We start from the raw sequence: 17,582 nt of genomic DNA, 5'->3' as shown, positions 1-17,582 counted from the left end.
CTTACTCCCTATGATTTCATAAGTAACCAGACTATTCCTATCTATTTATTTTTAAAGCAATTCTCTATTATTTTTGAAGGATTTGCAGCCTAGACCCTGTGACAGGGTCTCTACATCTCCTAAATACAACAAGTCTCATAGAATAAGCAAGGGAAAAGCCTCCCCAAAGATGTTGTTTAGCCAATACCTCTGAATGACGTTCTACACTTCCAGTGTCTGATCCAGAGTGCTGCTCATTTACATCATCCTCAACGTCTGACCCTGAATCCCGTTCATCCTGTACTGGGGTAGCGCCACCATCATCTGCTTAAAAATAAAACAAAAACCCACTTAAGGAGTAAGATGGATGACATCCTCAACTGAAATGAACACAATGAGTCAAGAATAATGTAAGCGCAAAGGTTACCACTGATGAAGCATAACTAATAATGCTAATTTGTGAACACGTACAATACATACATAAATACTAACAGTCATAACCTGTACTGTTGACACATGTGGCAGTGAAAATATACCATTAAAGGAACGTGAAGATTAAGAAATGCCACTAAGAACCAAGTCATCAAACTCTAAATAATAGTGTGCACTTTCAACTTCGTTAAAATAATGAAGTCTATTTTCTCCACAGTGCTTACTTACCACCTACTAATGGACTACATGAGTTTCCAAGTTAATTTTGTTTAATGTGATTCTTTCCTCACTTGAATAAAAGTGACAAAAGAGCAGAGATTCTAGTTCACTGATGAATCCCTGGAGTGGACAACACTACCTGGCACAGTATTTGTTTATGAATATAAAGAGCATACAGAATTCCATTCCAGAAATAGTGTAAACTCCTTGAAGTAAAAGCATATACTACTATACTATTATAAAACAAATTGCTACCTATCTTTAACCAATACTTTAAAAATACAAAGTAAAATTGTACTGAGAGGAATTTAGAGCTGTTGGAGGATATAGGAAGCCTTGGTTAAAAGTTTAATAAAAATAAAATTTAAAATATGAACCAGCCAACTACAGAAAAACCAAAAAACAAAAAAGTTTAAGAATGAAATCACTATCATACTAATGAACTATTCTACTCAGCTAGGGACTAATGAATATACATGCATTTAACCTTTTTATTGTATAGTCATAATAAAAAATTTTGAAGTGTAATGAAAAGTTATGCTTCAACGGTCAGAATGGGGTGGGGAGGGACAGAAGAGGCTAAAACTCTGTCCTAGCATAATAGGAAATAATTACAGAATGCCTAAAAATGATGCAACAGGATAGCATAAGTTAGGAATACAGGGATAAACATCAAAAAAACGGCTAAAAAAAAGTCAGAGAATTGCTAACTTTTCATGTCTTTCAGCACGTTATATACATATATTACACATGATTACTTATTTAAAAGAAATTTAAAAACACAAATGAACTGACAACTATTTTCAAAACATCAGAAAAACGTTTAAAGCGAAACAGCAGAATATGTTTGGAAACGTGTTCGCAGTCACTACTATTCGTCGTCATATGCTAGAATCGATGTGAACGCAAAACAGAAAAGAAGGTAGTTAACGCTTAGAAATTTATTTAAGCACTTACTGACAGAGAATACTCACTGGAACTAAAACACAATAGGAAAGGAAAACTAACGTTTTTATTCCCCATGAGGTTCTGCTTTATTCGTCTTTGGTTCCCCGGTGCCCAGCACTGTGTTAGCAGAGTAGGACCCCGTGTTTATAAACAGGAAAAGAAAGAACTTAAGGGAGGAGAAAGGGGAAAGATCTCAAGGTGAAGGAAAGACACAAAAATCACTAGTAAGCCCCAGAGGTACACACCTTATTCTAAAATACGTATACAACTCAACTCCGATGTTTTCATTAAAGGCAGAAACTAGTTTGCAGGCGTGGTTGAACCAGTTTCAATTCCAAAAGTCTAGGTAAGATCCTGCATCCCCATTGAACAGCTAGCTCCCCTGGATTTTTGAAAATCACTCTCAACTCCTCAAAGAAATTCCCTATCAGAAGAGGCCATTCCTACTACTTTGCACACAGTAAGCATTTGATATATAGAAGTGGCTCCCATTTCAGCAACATCCTTCGCCGATCTGGAAGACAGCTTTCCCTCCAGAATTCCCTCTCCAAGGTTTTAACTCCTGGGTCTGCAGCCGGGCTGCCGGCTCTCCCCGCTACGCCTCAGTCAATATAAGACCCAGTCCCGGGAGAGGACGTTTCTGGGGCCTCCTTCTCCCCGCGGGAGTGCGTGGCCAAGCCCGGTCGAGTAACCGCACCGCCCCCCCCCGCCCCCCCCAGCCCTGTCCTCTACGTCCCTGCCTCACCTGACTGGTCGCCGCTGTAATACTCCGAGTCCATGGCAGGCGGCTCTTGGCGGGGAGTGTCTGGGCCCGGCGCCGCCCCCGTCACTTCCTTGCCGGCGCTGTGACTACCGATGGCGCGGCCCGGTGCTCACAGGCTCCCGCCCAACTGGAGGTTTGGGAGAGTGCAGAGAGTAAGGCAGCAACAGTGCCAGACGCGCACACTTGGACCTACAACGCCGGCAGAAAAGGCCCTAACCGGCTGGCGACCAAGGCGCGCTGGTCGGTGATCTACTTCCCAGAAGCACCTCTGGGCCAAAATGGCGTCTGCCCACGACCCTCAAAAGAATGCAGTGCGCAGGCGCTGTCACGTGTCATCTGGCCAATGAGAAGACTCAACGGTAATGACGCACGGTATGGCCGGAAAGGAGACTAGTGGGAACATTGAGCGGGAGCCGCGGCTGCAATTAAAATCTTCTCCTTGGAAGAACCTGGTCTGTTCCCCATGGAGATGATAGTGTTACCTTATGGGTTCTCCGCCCGCACTTTGATTGAGTACTTTCTGGACTATTGTTCCGAAAAACTCGCTAAAATTAAATTTTCCATCATACGGAAATTAACTATCGTTCCCATCATGCAGCGAGGCGCTTGATTCCCGCCCGTAGTACGGGAAGTGGCACATTGCCCTCTGGGACTTGTAGTTCGAAGCCTAGCGAGCTACGATGTGTTCCTAAGTGGCCTGATCAAAAGAGCCTCTTTTCAAGGCATTTTCTTCCTTTCTTTTTAAACATTACGACTTAATTTCCATCTTAAGAAACCATTTGGTCTACAATAGGAAGTACAGGTTTTTGCTTCCAGAAGGGTTCCCGGATGAAATCTTGCTGAAGTGACATTGCTGAACTTCACTTGAGCACTATATGCTTGTGAGAAACAACAATGGTTAAGAAACTACCTGACCTCTCAGAAAGCTGACTGTAAAGAACCATTCCTCTTCTTATCTCTCAAGTAAAAGTTATTCTCCATTCTTTTTCAGGAGACCTGTAAGACTTAGAGATGACCCCCTAGTTTACCCATGACAAGGCAGAAGACTTTTCTCCTTTCTTCTGAACCTGCTCAGATCTTGCAACTTTCTGTTTTTGTCTTTGCCCCTCTAAAACTAACTAGTGATATGCTGTGCTTAGTCGCTCAGTCGTGTCTGACTCTTTGTGACCCCATGGACTGTAGCCCGCCGGGCTCCTCTGTCCATGGGGATTCTCCAGACAAGAATACTGGAATGGGTTGCCATGCCCTCCTCTAGGGGATCTTCCCAGCCCAGGGATGGGGCCCAGGTCTGCTAGCGGATTCTTTACCGTCTGAGCCACCAGGGAAGCCCAAGAATACTGGAGTGGGTAGCCTATCCCTTCTGCAGGGGAACTTCGTGACCCAGGAATTGAACAGAGGTCTCCTACATCAGGTTCCCCTGATGGCTCAGATGGTAAAGCGTCTGCCTGCAATGCAGAAGACCCGAGTTCGATCCCTGGGTCAGGAAGATCCCCTGGAGGAGGAAATCACAATCCACTCCAGTACTCTTGCCTGTAAAATTCCGTGGACGGAGGAGCCTGGTAGCTTACAGTCCATGGGGTTGCAAAGAGTCAGACACGACTGAGCTTTTTCACTCCTGCATTGCATGCAGATTCTTTTCCAGCTGAGCTACCAGGGAAGCCCCAAAATAACTAGATGCAGGAATAAGCATTTTTCTGTTCTCTTTACTGATTAAAACTTCTGATTGCAAATCAATCACAACTATAAATCATCCCACATTCCTTCCTAGGAAAGTCTCAGACAAGCCCATCTCCCCTGTACTAGATATTCTGATCTTCATAGCTTCATATGAAGATCTCTGATCTTCATATCCCTATTGCAAAGCTCTGAATAAAATCCATTTTCTTGCTTATTTTTGTCTTAAACAGAGAGAACGATATTACTGCCTTTAGATTAGAGGAAGTATAAGAAATATTCCCTAGGAAGTGTAGACTTGCAGAAATAGGGCTTTTCGTTAGTTGACAAAGCATACGTCTTGGACTGGATTTCTAGGCATACCTAGCCTGCTGTAAGGACTCATGAGATGCCCTAAAGAGTCCACATTCTACCTTGGAGTTCAAGTTTATGAATTTTATGATGTTAGCTATGCTATGAATTCTCAGAATGTCATTAGTGAAGCTACATCCCAGCTTTGATAATCCTGGAACCATTGTCAGCCAGTCAGAATACTCTGGCAGAACCCAGTTCTAGGCTCCAGAAAAGGACATGGAAAGGAAGAGAGAGAGATGGTTTTTCTAGAAATTACCATTTTCTTGCAAGAGAGTTCGCGGGCAGTCTTTCTCCTGTACATACAGTGGAAAACAGCTTTGAAATCCCAGTCTACCCCTTCAGCTGTAAGAATGACATCTTCTTAAGCTCTTGTGAGCATCATAAGAGCCAAGGAATTAACAGTGCCTGGAACGAAAGGTAGAAAATTTAAAAATTCATTTCCTTCCATTTAGTAGAAAAGGGCTCAGGATCCACCTCTCTTCCAAAGAGATCAACCTCTCTTCTAAGAGGTTGTACCGGTGTAATAAGGCAACTGAATAGGGCAGAAATCCAGAAGAGAACCCACTGCAAATCCTGCCAATAGAGATCTTGTAGTTTCACCAAAGGTACACGACCAACAGCTATGAAAGTAATTGGGCTAAGCAATGCAATTACAAAAGGATAATGACTGAAATTTAACATAAAAATTCTAACTGTGCTGATGGCTTGGAGAATGGAGAAATAGAAGCAGACTGAACACACCGTAATGTGCAGAGAGCCAGAAGGCTGTAAGGAAGTGTCAGATCTATGTTTTGTACTCAAGAAGCCATTAACTTAGTGAGATAGAATAGGGTTTTTGAAATAAACATTAGAGTCTTAGTTGAAGCATTGTGCTTGCAAATGCAAACACAGCTCCAGGAGAGTTTTCCAGAGCCCCTTTCCACCAGGTGGCTGTCTTTCAGAGCCTCCAAAGGACAGATCTTGGAACAGAACAGATACGCTTTTCTGAGTCTTGGCTGCCTTGCATTTTGAAGACCACGGTCTCTCTCCACTCCTCATTCCAGTCCCAGCACAGCTGGAGGCAGAGAGGCCACTCAGAAGGGAGGCTGTTTTTCCCCCTAAGGATACTAAAGATAGAGAAGAGACATGAGAGACATGGGAGAAATGAGCTTGTGGCAGTCCTGAACTGTTTCCCTTGACTGATAACCATGCATTAATTATCCTCCCAACCTTTTGAGACACTGCAACTTGCTGAACATTTATGGGAGTGAAAAGTCTTACAATATAAAGAGCAGCCTGGCACTGGCAGAACTTCAGACTCAGGCGTCAGAAATCTGGGTTCTGTGTCAAGCTCTGAGCTTACTGTGTTAGGTGAGGGAAGATTTCAAGGCCTCTTGTTGTTGTTGCTGTTCAGTCGCTAAGTCATGTCTGACTCTTTGCAACCCCATGGACTGTAGCATGCCAGCTTTCCCTGTCCTTCACTATCTCCCAGAGTTTGCTTCAACTCATCTCCATTAAGTCAGTGATGCTATCCAACCATCTCATTTTCTGTTGCCCCCTTTTCCTCCAGCCCTCAGTCTTTCCCAGCATCAGGGTCTTTTCCAATGAGTCGGCTCTTCCCATCAGGTGGCCAAAGTATTGGAGCTTCAGCATCAGTCCTTCCAGTGAATATTCAGGGTTGATTTCCTTTAGGATTGACTGGTTTGATCTCCTTGCAGTCCAAGAGACTCTCAAGAGTCTTCTCCAGTGCCACAATTTGAAAGCATCAACTCTTTGACACTCAGCCTTCTTTATGGTCCAACTCTCACATCCACATATAACTATTGGAAAAACTATAGCTTTGACTATATGGACATTTGCTGGCAAAGTGCTTTTTAATACACTGTCTAGGTTTGTCATAGCTTTCCTTCCAAGGTCTTTTAATTTCATGGCTGCACTCACTGTCCACAGTGATTTTGGAGCCCAAGAAAATAAGATCTGTCACTGTTTTCACTTTTCCCCCTTTTATTTGCCATGAAGTGATGGGACTGGATGCCATGATCTTAGTTTTTTGAGTATTGAGTTTTTAAGCTAGCTTTTTCACTCTCCTCTTTCACCCTCATCAAGAGGCTCTTTAGCGCCTCTTCACTTTCTGCCATTAGAGTGGTATCATCTGCATATCTGAGATTGTTGATATTTCTCCTGGCAATCTTGATTCCAGCTTGTGATTCATCCAACCTGGTATTTTAATGCCGTATTCTGTGTAGAAGTTAAATAAGTAGGGTGGCAATATATAGCCTTGACATACTCCTTCCCCAATTTTGAACCAGTCCATTGTTCCATGTCCAGTTCTAATTATTGCTTCTTGACCTGCATACCGATTTCTCAGGAAACAGATAAGGTGGTTCGGTATCTCCATCTTTTAAAGAATTTTCCAGTTTGTTGTGATCCACACAGTCAAAGGCTTAAGCATAGTCAGTGAAGCAGATCTTTTTTGGAATTCCCTTACTTTCTCTACTATCCAATTAATGTAGGTAATTTGATCTCTGATTCCTCCACCTTTTCTAAATGCAGCTTCTACATCTGGAAATTCTTAGTTCACGTTCTGCTGAAGCTTAGCTGAAAGGATTGTAAACGACATTACCTTGCTAGGATGTGGAATGAGCACAACTGTGAGGTAGTTTGAACATTCTTTGGCACTGCATTTAGTGACTTTTCCAGTCCTGTGGACACCGCTGAGTTTTCCAAATTTGCTGACATATTGTATTTTAACAGCATCATCTTTTAGGATTTGAAATAGCTCAACTGGAATTCCATCACCTCCACTAGCTTTGTTTGTAGTAATGCTTGCTAAGGCCCACCTGACTTCACACTCCAGAATGTCTGGCTCTAGGTGAGTGACCACTATTTTCATTATTATGTGTTTCATTATTATTTTGTTATTCTCTGTGAGAGAAGCCATCTCCAAGTCTGACCTGCCTTCTTGTGCTTGAGCCACTAGGGGTCCCTGCAGGTGAAGAAACAAACTAAACAAGTGCATTCTAAGTCTGCTTTCCAGCTCTGTGTAGTGTTCTCACATCCCAGACTCACCACTCACTAAGATATATGCAAGATTTGTCCTGCCAAATCGTTCATAACACTGAAAAGTTGGACCCATTTGAAAGCCCATGAGTAGTGGATAATGAATCATTAAATGTCAATACCATGGCACACCACACCGACACTAATACATTTAATTGAATCTTTAGCCCTCACATGGAAGGATGGCCAGAATATATGAAATTAACAAAATAGTCATAGAATACTATAAATGGCAAAACTTTATGTGAACAACCAAAACCCCACCTAAGCATTCCCTAATAAAAATAGAGGGGAAAAAACTTTCAGACAAAGATTGAAAAGCCACAAGCCACAAAAGTCTGAAAATTCTCAGTTCAGTTCAGTCGCTCAGTCGTGTCCAACTCTTTGCAACCCCATGAATCACAGCACACCAGGCCTCCCTGTCCATCACCAACTCCCAGAGTCCACCCAAACTCATGTCCATCGAGTCGGTGATGCCATCCAGCCATCTCATCCTCTGTCGTCCCCTTCTCCTCCTGCCCCCAATCCTTCCCAGCATCAGGGTCTTTTCCAATGAGTCAGTTCTTCTCATCAGGTGGCCAAAGTATTGGAGTTTCAGCTTCAACATCAGTCCTTCCAATGAACACCCAGGACTGAACCCCCTTAGGATGGACTGGTTGGATCTCCTTGCAGTCCAAGGGACTCTCAAGAGTCTTCTCCAGCACCACAGTTCAAAAGCATCAATTCTGCGGCTCTCACCTTTCTTCACAGTCCAACTGTCACATCCGTACATGACTACTGGAAAAACTATAGCCTTGACTAGATGGACCTTTGTTGTCAAAGTGATATCTCTGCTTTTTAATCTGCTGTCTAGGTTGGCCATAACCTTCCTTCCAAGCAGTAAGCGTCTTTTAATTTCATGGCTGCAATCACCATCAGCAGTGATTTTGGAGCCCCCCAAAAATAAAGTCTGACACTGTTTCCACTGTTTCCCCATCTATTTCCCATGAAGTGATGGGACCAGATGCCATGATCTTAGTTTTCTGAATGTTGAGCTTTAAGCCAAGTTTTTCACTCTCCTTTTTCACTTTCATCAAGAGACTCTTTAGTTCCTCTTCACTTTCTGCCATAAGGGTGGTGTCATCTGCACATCTGAGGTTATTGATATTTCTCCTGGCAATCTTGATTCCAGCTTGTGCTTCATCCAGCCCAGCGTTTCTCATGATGTACTCTGCATATAAGTTAAATAAGCAGGGTGACAATATACAGCCTTGACGTACTCCTTTTCTTATTTGGAACCAATCTGTTGTTCCATGTCCAGTTCTAACTGTTCCTTCCTGACCTTCATACAGGTTTCTCAAGAGGCAGGTCAGGTGGTCTGGTATTCCCATCTCTTTCAGAATATTCCACAGTTTATTGTGATCCACACAGTCAAAGGCTTTGGCATAGTCAATAAAGCAGAAGTAGATGTTTTTCTGGAACTCTCTTGCTTTTTCGATGATCCAGCAGATGTTGGCAATTTGATCTCTGGTTCCTCTGCCTTTTCTAAAACCAGCTTGAACATCTGGAAGTTCACGGTTCACATATTGCTGAAGTTTGTCTTGGAGAATTTTGAGCATTACTTTACTAGCGTGTGAGATGAATGCAATTGTGAAAATTTTGACTACACACAAAAAATTAAACATAATAGTAGAACAACTGTAAAAACATATGCATGGCAGAAACAACACACCATTAACAAAACCAAAAGATAAATGACTAGGGTTTAAAAAAAATTTTATTCAACTATCATAGAGACTTCTCTATGTGGTTAAGAGAAGTGGTTAAGACTTCACCTTGTAGATGAAGCTCCATCCTTGGTCATGCAGCTAAGATCCCACATGCCTTCTGGCCAAAAATCCAAAACATGAAACGAGCAATATTGTAACAAATTCAATAAAGACTTTAAAAATGGTCCACATGACCCTGGAGAAGAAAATGGCAGCCCACTCCAATATTCTTACCTGGGAAATCCCATGGACAGAGGAGCCTGTTGGGTTACATTTTAAATATGAATTTATTTTCCATTTCGTTACCTGGAACTTTTAAACCAGAGGGTGGACTTTGTGTCATTTGATAAAAGGAAATTTCCTGGCTCAGGTCTTCAGTACTGTTCTGATCTATTACTAACAGTACAGTACAGTTCAGTCACTCAGTCATAAACATCAACAGATCAATTACTAAGGATGATGTTTAACATTTCCACTTGTGCTGAGCAAGGACTGGGGCAAAGTCAGGCCTCAGGCTGTTGAATTTAAATGTCTTGTGATAAATAAGACCCTACAGTATAGCACCGGAAACTATATTCAGGATCTTGTGATAAACCATAATGGAAAAAAATATTAAAAAAAGAATGTCTATATGTATATAACTGAGTTACTTTGCTCTACAGCAGAGATTGGTACAAGACTGTAAATCAGCTATACTTCAATAAAAAAATAAAATTAAGGAAAAAATGAAAAAAATCTTAAAAAATGTATAGAACAAAAGGTTAATCTCCTTAATGAATATAGAGACCCTAGAAATCAATAACTCAATAGAAAAAGACCAATAAATCAGTAGAAAAATGGACAAAGGATATGACAATTCACAAAAGAGAAAATATTAAGGGCTCTAAAATTCATAAAAGATATCCTAAAACAAGATCAAAGCAAATTAAAATTATAATGAGATATTATTTTTCACTTCTCAGGTTGCAAAAATCTGGTGAGGCCATGGAGGAAGAGGCCCTCTCCCAGGGTACTGGTGGGAGTATATTACAGCCCTTACTTTCTTACTACTTGCCAGAATGTAAGCTGGCAATATTTATAAAAATTACAAATGCATATGCTCTTTAGCCTAGTGATTGAAGTTCAAAAAAATGTATCCTACAAATACACTTGGCTATGTACAAATGCTTTATCTACAAAATTACTTATTGCAGCACTAGTTGAAAAATGCTGGAAATAACCTAAATATCCAATCAGGAATGATCACAAAATTATGATACATCTATACAATGGAATGTTATATAGCTCTAATGAAAAGCAAAGAAACTCTTCTGTACTGATACATAAAAAGATTTCTAAACTGTGAAAAAAGGCAAAGCACAGAACAGAGTATGCTATCTCTTATGAAAAGGGGAAAATTACATATATTTGTTGTTGCTTGTAACTATGTTTTTTTAGTTTGAGATTGTATAAGAAACAAAACATTGGTTTTCTGTTGGGGGAAGGGAGGACAAGGGAAAATGGTGCAAATAAGCCTTTAAGGTTGTTAATAACATGAAACACTTACTGTTGTTCCACAGGATAACTTCTACTCAGCTCTAATTTTGTCATATTATACCTGTGAAATGGATAAGCAGAAGCCTCAAGGGAGTCAGTAGGTCAGAGGGAGCGCTCTAATGCTCTACTGCTTCAGATCACAGACCCGACAGAGAAGCATCTTTACATCTCCAACAGGAAGAAGATTACTGCTCTACTATCCAGCAGGAGCTAGGAAGAATTTTTCCTGATCTGGCAACCATCAGCCAATGAGAAGCCATCACAACTTAGCCAATGAAAAGCCGTTACACTTCAAATTAGCAGTTTCATTCAGTGGACTCTGTTTAACAGTCTCTCCCAATGCCCCCTCCTCTATAAAGAAAATGGTCCTCGCCTTTGTTCTCTGGATATACCTGCAGTTCACCATAGATTGCATGTCGTGAACTGCAATTCTTGCTGTTCCTGAATAAACCTATTTTGCTGGTAAAATAACTGATTGTTGTAGGTCAGCATATCAAATTAACTTCACACCCCACTAATGGGCTTAATGCTCATAACCTGAAAACCAGAAGTGCCAGTCTCCAGCTGATCATGACGTGGAAGCTACCCAGACCAATTTGCTATGCTTGGGCCTTATCTCTAGGCCCAATGATCAGGTAGCGATATCTTTATGGATTCTGGTCTTGCTTTGTATAGAAACCACAGATGTGTGCCCTGTCCTGAGCACAGCCTCTTTAACACACAATTATGTATGTGGCTGAATAATTATTCAAGTTACTAAAGGAAGGGCGTCTCTGATGGTCCAGTGGTTAAGACTGTGCTCTCCCAATGTAGAAGCTGCGGGTTGGATCCCTGGTCAGGAAATTCCACATGCCATACAGTCAGAATAAATAGATAAAGACTTAATCAACTTAAAAGAATTTTTCTGTTTAAGTTACAAAATGACTCTTTGTTTTTGTTTTGTTTTAGTTGGCTTTGGTTTTGGTTTGTGATGAGCACCACCTCCTTGGAAGTGTGGGAGCTGAGACCATCAGTATGCCATAAAGGGGGTCAGCTGTGAAATCATGGTTGGACCAAGTGAACCTCACAGTCTTTTTTTAAGCTATTTTTTTAAATATTGGTAAAATATATATAACATAAAACTTGCTATTTTAAGTGTACAATTCATTATATTTATAATGTTACATAACCGTCACCACTATTTCAAAAAATTTTCATCATCCCAAACAGAAACTCTCACCCATTAAGCAGTAACTCCTCATTTTCCCTTACTCACAGCCCCTGATAACTTCTAATCTGTTTTCTCAATGAATTTGCCTATTCTATATATTGCATACAATGTCTGCCCTTTTGTAACCGGTTTATTTCACTTAGCATATTTTCAGGGTTCATCCATGTTGTAGAATGTGTCAGAACTTCATTTTTAAGGGTTAAATAACATTCAATTGTATATATATATATATGGATATCCATATTTATCCGTATATACAAAGCACAGATATACTTTGTTTATCCATTCTTCTGTTGATGAACACTTGCATATTTGCTACCTTTTGGCTACTGTGAATAATATTTCTATGCAAACCAAAGTTGCCATACAAAATCAACACACAAAGATTAGTTTTTTTCTATACACTAGTAATGAACATGGAGAAGGAAATGGCAACCCACTCCAGTATTCTTGCCTGGAGAATCCTAGGAATGGCGGAGCCTGGTGGGCTGCCGTCTATGGGGTCGCACAGAGTCAGACACGGCTGAAGCGACTTAGTAGCAGCAGCAGCAGTAATGAACAATCTGAAAAGAAATTAAGAAAGCAATTCTATTTATCAGAGCATCAAAAAGAATTAAATACTTAGGAATAAAGTTAACCAAAGAAGTGAAAGACTTGTGCACTGAAAATACAAAACATTTCTGAAAACAAAGAATGTATAAATAAAAAGATATCTCATGTACATGGATTGGAAGACTTACAGTGGTAATACTATCCCAAAATGGTGTGGAGAAAAGGGAACCCTCTTACACTGTTGGTGGGAATGCAAACTAGTACAGCCACTATGGAGAACAGTGTGGAGATTCCTTAAAAAACTGGAAATAGAACTGCCATATGACCCAGCAATCCCACTACTGGACATACACACTGAGGAAACCAGAATTGAAAGAGACACGTGTACCCCAACGTTCATCGCAGCACTGTTTATAATAGCCAGGACATGGAAGCAACCTAGATGTCCATCAGCAGACGAATGGATAAAAAAATGCTGTGGTACATATACACAATGGAATATTACTCAGCCATTAAAAAGAATACATTCGAATCAGTTCTAATGAGGCGGATGAAACTGGAGCCTACTATATAGAGTGAAGTAAGCCAGAAAGAAAAACACCAATACAGTATACTAATGCATATATATGGAATTTAGAAAGATGGTAACGATAACCCTACACGCGAGACAGCAAAAGAGGCACAGAGGTATAGAACAGTCTTTTGGACTTTGTGGGAGAAGGCGAGGGTGGGATGACTTGGGAGAATGGCATTGAAACATGTCTATTATCATATGTGAAATGAATCGCCAGTCCAGGTTCTATGCATGAGACAGGGTGCTTGAGGCTGGTGCACTGGGATGACCCAGAGGGATCGGATGGGGAGGGAGGTGGGAGGGGGGTTCAGGATGGGGAACACATGTACATCCGTGGCAGATTCATGTCAATGTATGGCAAAACCACTACAATATTGTAAAGTAATTAGCCTCCAATTAAAATAAAGAAATTTATATTAAAAAAATACTACCCCTAAATGATCTACAGATTCAATGCAATCCCTATCATAACCTCAATAGTATTTTTTTTTTCAGAAATGGCAAAACATGTCCTAAAATTCATATGCAATCACAAGGAAATCCTGAAGAGTCAAAACAACTTTGAATAAGAACAAAGTTGGGAGACTTTCAATTTCTGATTTCAAAATTTACTACAAACCTTCATTAATCAAAACAGTGTGGTATTAGCATAAGGACAGATATATAGACCAATTGAATAGATCGTATATTGTCACCCTGCTTATTTAACTTGTATGCAGAGTACATCATGAGAGACGCTGGGCTGGAAGAAACACAAGCTGGAATCAAGATTGCTGGGAGAAATATCAATAACCTCAGATATGCAGATGACAACACCCTTATGGCAGAAAGTGAAGAAGAACTAAAGAGCCTCTTGATGAAACTGAAAGAGGAGAGTGAAAAAGTTGACTTAAAGCTCAACGTTCAGAAAACTAAGATCATGGCATCTGGTCCCATCACTTCATGAGAAATAGATGGGGAAACAGTGGAAACAGTGTCAGACTTTATTTTTGGGGCCTCCAAAATCACTGCTGATGGTGATTGCAACCATGAAATTAAAAGACACTTACTCCTTGGAAGGAAGGTTATGGCCAACCTAGATAGCATATTTAAAAGCAGAGACATTACTTTGCCAACAAAGGTCCATCTAGTCAAGGCTATGGTTTTTCCAGTGGTCATGTATGGATGTGAGAGTTGGACAGTGAAGAAAGCTGAGCGCCACAGAATTGATGCTTTTGAAGTGTGGTGTTGGAGAAGACTCTTGAGAGTCCCTTGGACTGCAAGGAGATCCAATCAATCCATCCTAAAAGAGATCAATCCTGGGTGTTCATTGGAAGGACTGATGTTGAAGCTGAAACTCCAATACTTTGGCCACCTGATGAGAAGAACTGACTCATTGGAAAAGACCCTGATGCTGGGAAAGATTGAGGGCAGGAGGAGAAGGGGACGACAGAGGATGAGATGGTTGGATGGCATCACCGACTCAATGGATGTGGGTTTGAGTGGACTCCGGGAGTTGGTGATGGGCAAGGGAGGCCTGGCGTGCTGTGTGATTCATGGAGTCGCAAAGTGTTGGACACAACTGAGCGACTGAACTGAACTGAACAAAGCTGGAAAGTTAATTATATTAAGAAAAGATTTAGGAGAAGTTGCTAAAAGTTGTAATCTCTGCTTTTGGGACTATGCAGGAAAAAAAGTTAGTTGTTTTTTCCAAAACTAGTTTAAAGTAGCAGTGAGTTTTCCTGAATTATTTGACACCTTTTCCAGGGCTCTGGATGGTAAATATAGACGGCACTAAGGGCAAATCCTGCCCTGCCCTGCCCACACAATTGGCTCCGGCTGGTCTGCAGTTGTGGTGGGTGACAATTCCTTTGCACCTGGCCAGCTTCAGATATAAGAACAAATGAGATCAATACCAATGTTCCTTGTCCAACAAGGTGCAATTTAACTGGACATACAAGCTAACAGTCCTTTAACAATTATGGTTAAGATGGTATAATTGTTGGACACTCATTCAGTACTCAGGTTTCTAGGTGTGAATCCTAGCTCTGTCACTTTCTAACTTATGATGACCTTGGACAAATTGCTTAACCTCTCTGTGCTTAAACATCATCTATAAACTGGGGATAATAGTGATATTCATCTCATAGAGTTATTATGAAATTAAATGTGTGTATGTATAAATAATTATTCCTGGGACATAATATATATATTAATTATTATTATTGTTATTATTAGGAATTGTGAAGATACAAAAAACTGTAACATACGATTCTTGCCTTGAAAAACTTACCATCCATCAGGAAGTCCTACTCTGAAAAAAAATACATGCTAACTGGTAAGTTATGCGATGTATGTAATGAGTGCCTTAAAAATTAAAAGTGGGTCAAGGCTAGAGTGGCAGTCAGGGCCAAGTTCCTGGGAGAAGTGCTTGTGCTGGTGTTTGAAAGACAAAGGCAGATTTGGATGGCAGAGGGATAATGTTTTAAAGATGGCAGATTAACTATTATAACAACAAATTCAGTGACTTGAAATCAAAAATTTATTTCTTGTCCTTGTAAATGGGTACTGGGGTCAGTGGTGGAACTCTGCACCCCAGAGTCATTCAGGAACCCAAGGTTTTTCCATATTGTGGCTCCATCACCCCCTAGGGCCTCAGAATAGACTCTTGGATGCTCCGCATGCCACCAACAGAGAGGAGAAGAGAGACTGTGCAGGCTAGTGCAGGAGGTTTAAATGGGGCAGGCTGGGAAGTGAAGCATATTACTTACCCTCATTCTGTGGTTGATCCTAATCATGAGTGAGGCTGAAAAGAGTATTTCAGCTGTGGAACCAGGAGAAAAAGAAACTAACCCTGGTGTACACAGAGCATTCCTGTCAGTGGTAAGAAATCCTTCCTAATGCTTCTTCTTCTTCTTCTTTTTTAAGAAATAAAGCGTTTAACAATGGGCCTTTCACCCTTAACCTTTTCCAAGAGCCGGACAAAGTATTACCATCATTATCACAATCAGCATCATTTAGCTGGTTTATTGAGTTGCCACGTAATCAGGTTTTGCTTTTCCTTCCACTACTTCACCTCCCTAGGGCAATCATGGTAGTCATCGGGATGCTATTGACTCTGGTCATGGGGCAGAGGTCCCCCTGTTTATGACCAGTAGCTAGGCTTTAAGTGCCAGGGCCCAAGACCGAGATTTATTCATCGGACTGCCACGGTTTTCCAGAGAGGAGAAAGTGACATATTTTGTGCCCTTGTGGTCAGGTTACTCAAGACAACTGTTTTCTTGCTCTCTGTACATCCCCTGCTGGACCAGGGCCTCCTTCACCTACATCCTACTCACAGAACTGACCTTCCTGTATATTTGCCACAGACCCTAGCTAGTGATTGCTCTTAACAAAGAGGCAATGAGGGGCGAGTCCCTCTGCTGATTTCCCTGGTAACTAATAAGTCAAACTGATGTCAATTTCAGCGTATAACTGGCTGTCGTGTCCTGCCTGCTGTTAGCCACATCCAGTGGGGGTGTTGCTCAAGGACCTCGCTCTGACTCTGTCATCCATTAAACCATTGATATCTCTGTCGCTGACTCCGAGCTCTTTCTTTGGTCTTAAAGCTGGGCAAGTGTGGGCCTAAGAGCAGGTTACAACACAATTGTGCCCCTCCTGTTGCCTAACCCTAACCCCAACCTTTGGACAAACCTCTGGGTGGGTCCTTCAGATGGGTTATTATAAAGCCCAATCAGAATGAGTCATTCCTCCTGGATCAAGATAGTGGACGCCCCCCACCCACTTCCAGCCCATCAGGACTTGGCTTCCGAGCTTTGCCCAGTCTAGTGATGGTGCTGATCCAGGGAGGATGCTACACTAAGACTTCTCTGTTGATATAGGCATTTTCTTGGTGTGTCAGAATGAAGATCCTCTAGGGAGCACCAGTCCAATAGCCCCTTCCCTCTACCCCCTATATCTTCTGAGCTGTATCTTTTTGCTATTCAAGGAGGCCAATTTTGGCATCACTTCTTCCAAGAAGCCATTCCATCTAGCCCTTGTTGGCCTCCTCTTTTTCCCAGCCTTAATTGTGCTTGAACCTATGAGCTATGTATTGGTTCTCAATGAGAGCTGATTTTCCCCTCTAGGAGACATTTGGAAATACTTGGAAGCAATTAATTGCACCACTGGGGAAGTGCGCATAGTGAGTCGAGGCCAGGGATGCTGCTAAAAAAATACTACCGTGCACACGACAGCTCCTCCCAACACACCCGCAAAGTGTCAATAATGCCAAAGTCAAGAAAATCTGAACCACACAGATAGAATGTTTTCCATGCTACGCACAACTGTTTCCAGGGAAGCATTTAGGCCTGGTTTCTTCCCAGATAATTTTGTCCTAGGACGTTGGTGATCACAGAAATTAAAGGAGAAATTCTCTTTGGATCCTAGGCTAGGATGAGCAAATTGGAGAAGCACCTTCCCTGAAAATCTCTAAAAATGGATGTCTTATTCAAACTTGAGGCAGTCCAGGTTTGTTTGAAGGTTAGTGTGGTGTAATATAGTATAGTGAGCCCTGGCCCTGGAGTCAGGCAGACC

At 41.4% G+C, this 17,582-nt stretch overlaps 1 protein-coding gene and 1 long non-coding RNA gene across 22 annotated transcripts in view; one reads left to right on the top strand and one right to left on the bottom strand.

The window, feature by feature from the left end:
- IWS1 (interacts with SUPT6H, CTD assembly factor 1) overlaps positions 1-2,608 on the bottom strand; it is a 47,872-nt gene extending 45,264 nt beyond the window's left edge. For 14 of the 21 annotated variants that reach the window (XR_014079833.1, XR_014079832.1, XR_014079829.1 and 11 more), the window contains exons 1-2: positions 2,324-2,608; positions 188-303 (exon numbers count right to left, since the gene is read on the bottom strand). Coding sequence is in view for 13 of the 21 variants with exons in the window: in XM_081581138.1 (XP_081437264.1) it covers positions 188-303; positions 2,324-2,357 (150 nt within the window). In the remaining 8 variants the exon portion in view is untranslated. Of the gene's footprint in view, positions 1-187; positions 307-2,323 lie in introns of all 21 variants that reach the window. The other 7 variants (XR_014079831.1, XR_014079830.1, XR_014079834.1 and 4 more) reach the window with 1 other exon arrangement.
- Positions 2,609-2,702: 94 nt separating this feature from the next.
- On the top strand, positions 2,703-11,829 carry LOC145542403 (uncharacterized). Its single transcript, XR_014079838.1, has 5 exons — positions 2,703-2,793; positions 6,902-7,004; positions 7,103-7,220; positions 10,716-11,327; positions 11,641-11,829. It is a non-coding gene; the product is annotated as an uncharacterized LOC145542403 (long non-coding RNA).
- The last annotated feature ends 5,753 nt before the right edge of the window (positions 11,830-17,582 follow it).

The sequence above is a fragment of the Giraffa tippelskirchi genome, chromosome 3, assembly GCF_054371585.1.
Source record: "Giraffa tippelskirchi isolate mGirTip1 chromosome 3, T2T-mGirTip1v1.2.pri, whole genome shotgun sequence".
NCBI classification, from domain to species: Eukaryota; Metazoa; Chordata; class Mammalia; order Artiodactyla; family Giraffidae; genus Giraffa; species Giraffa tippelskirchi.
This window is presented reverse-complemented; position numbering and strand designations above follow the sequence as displayed.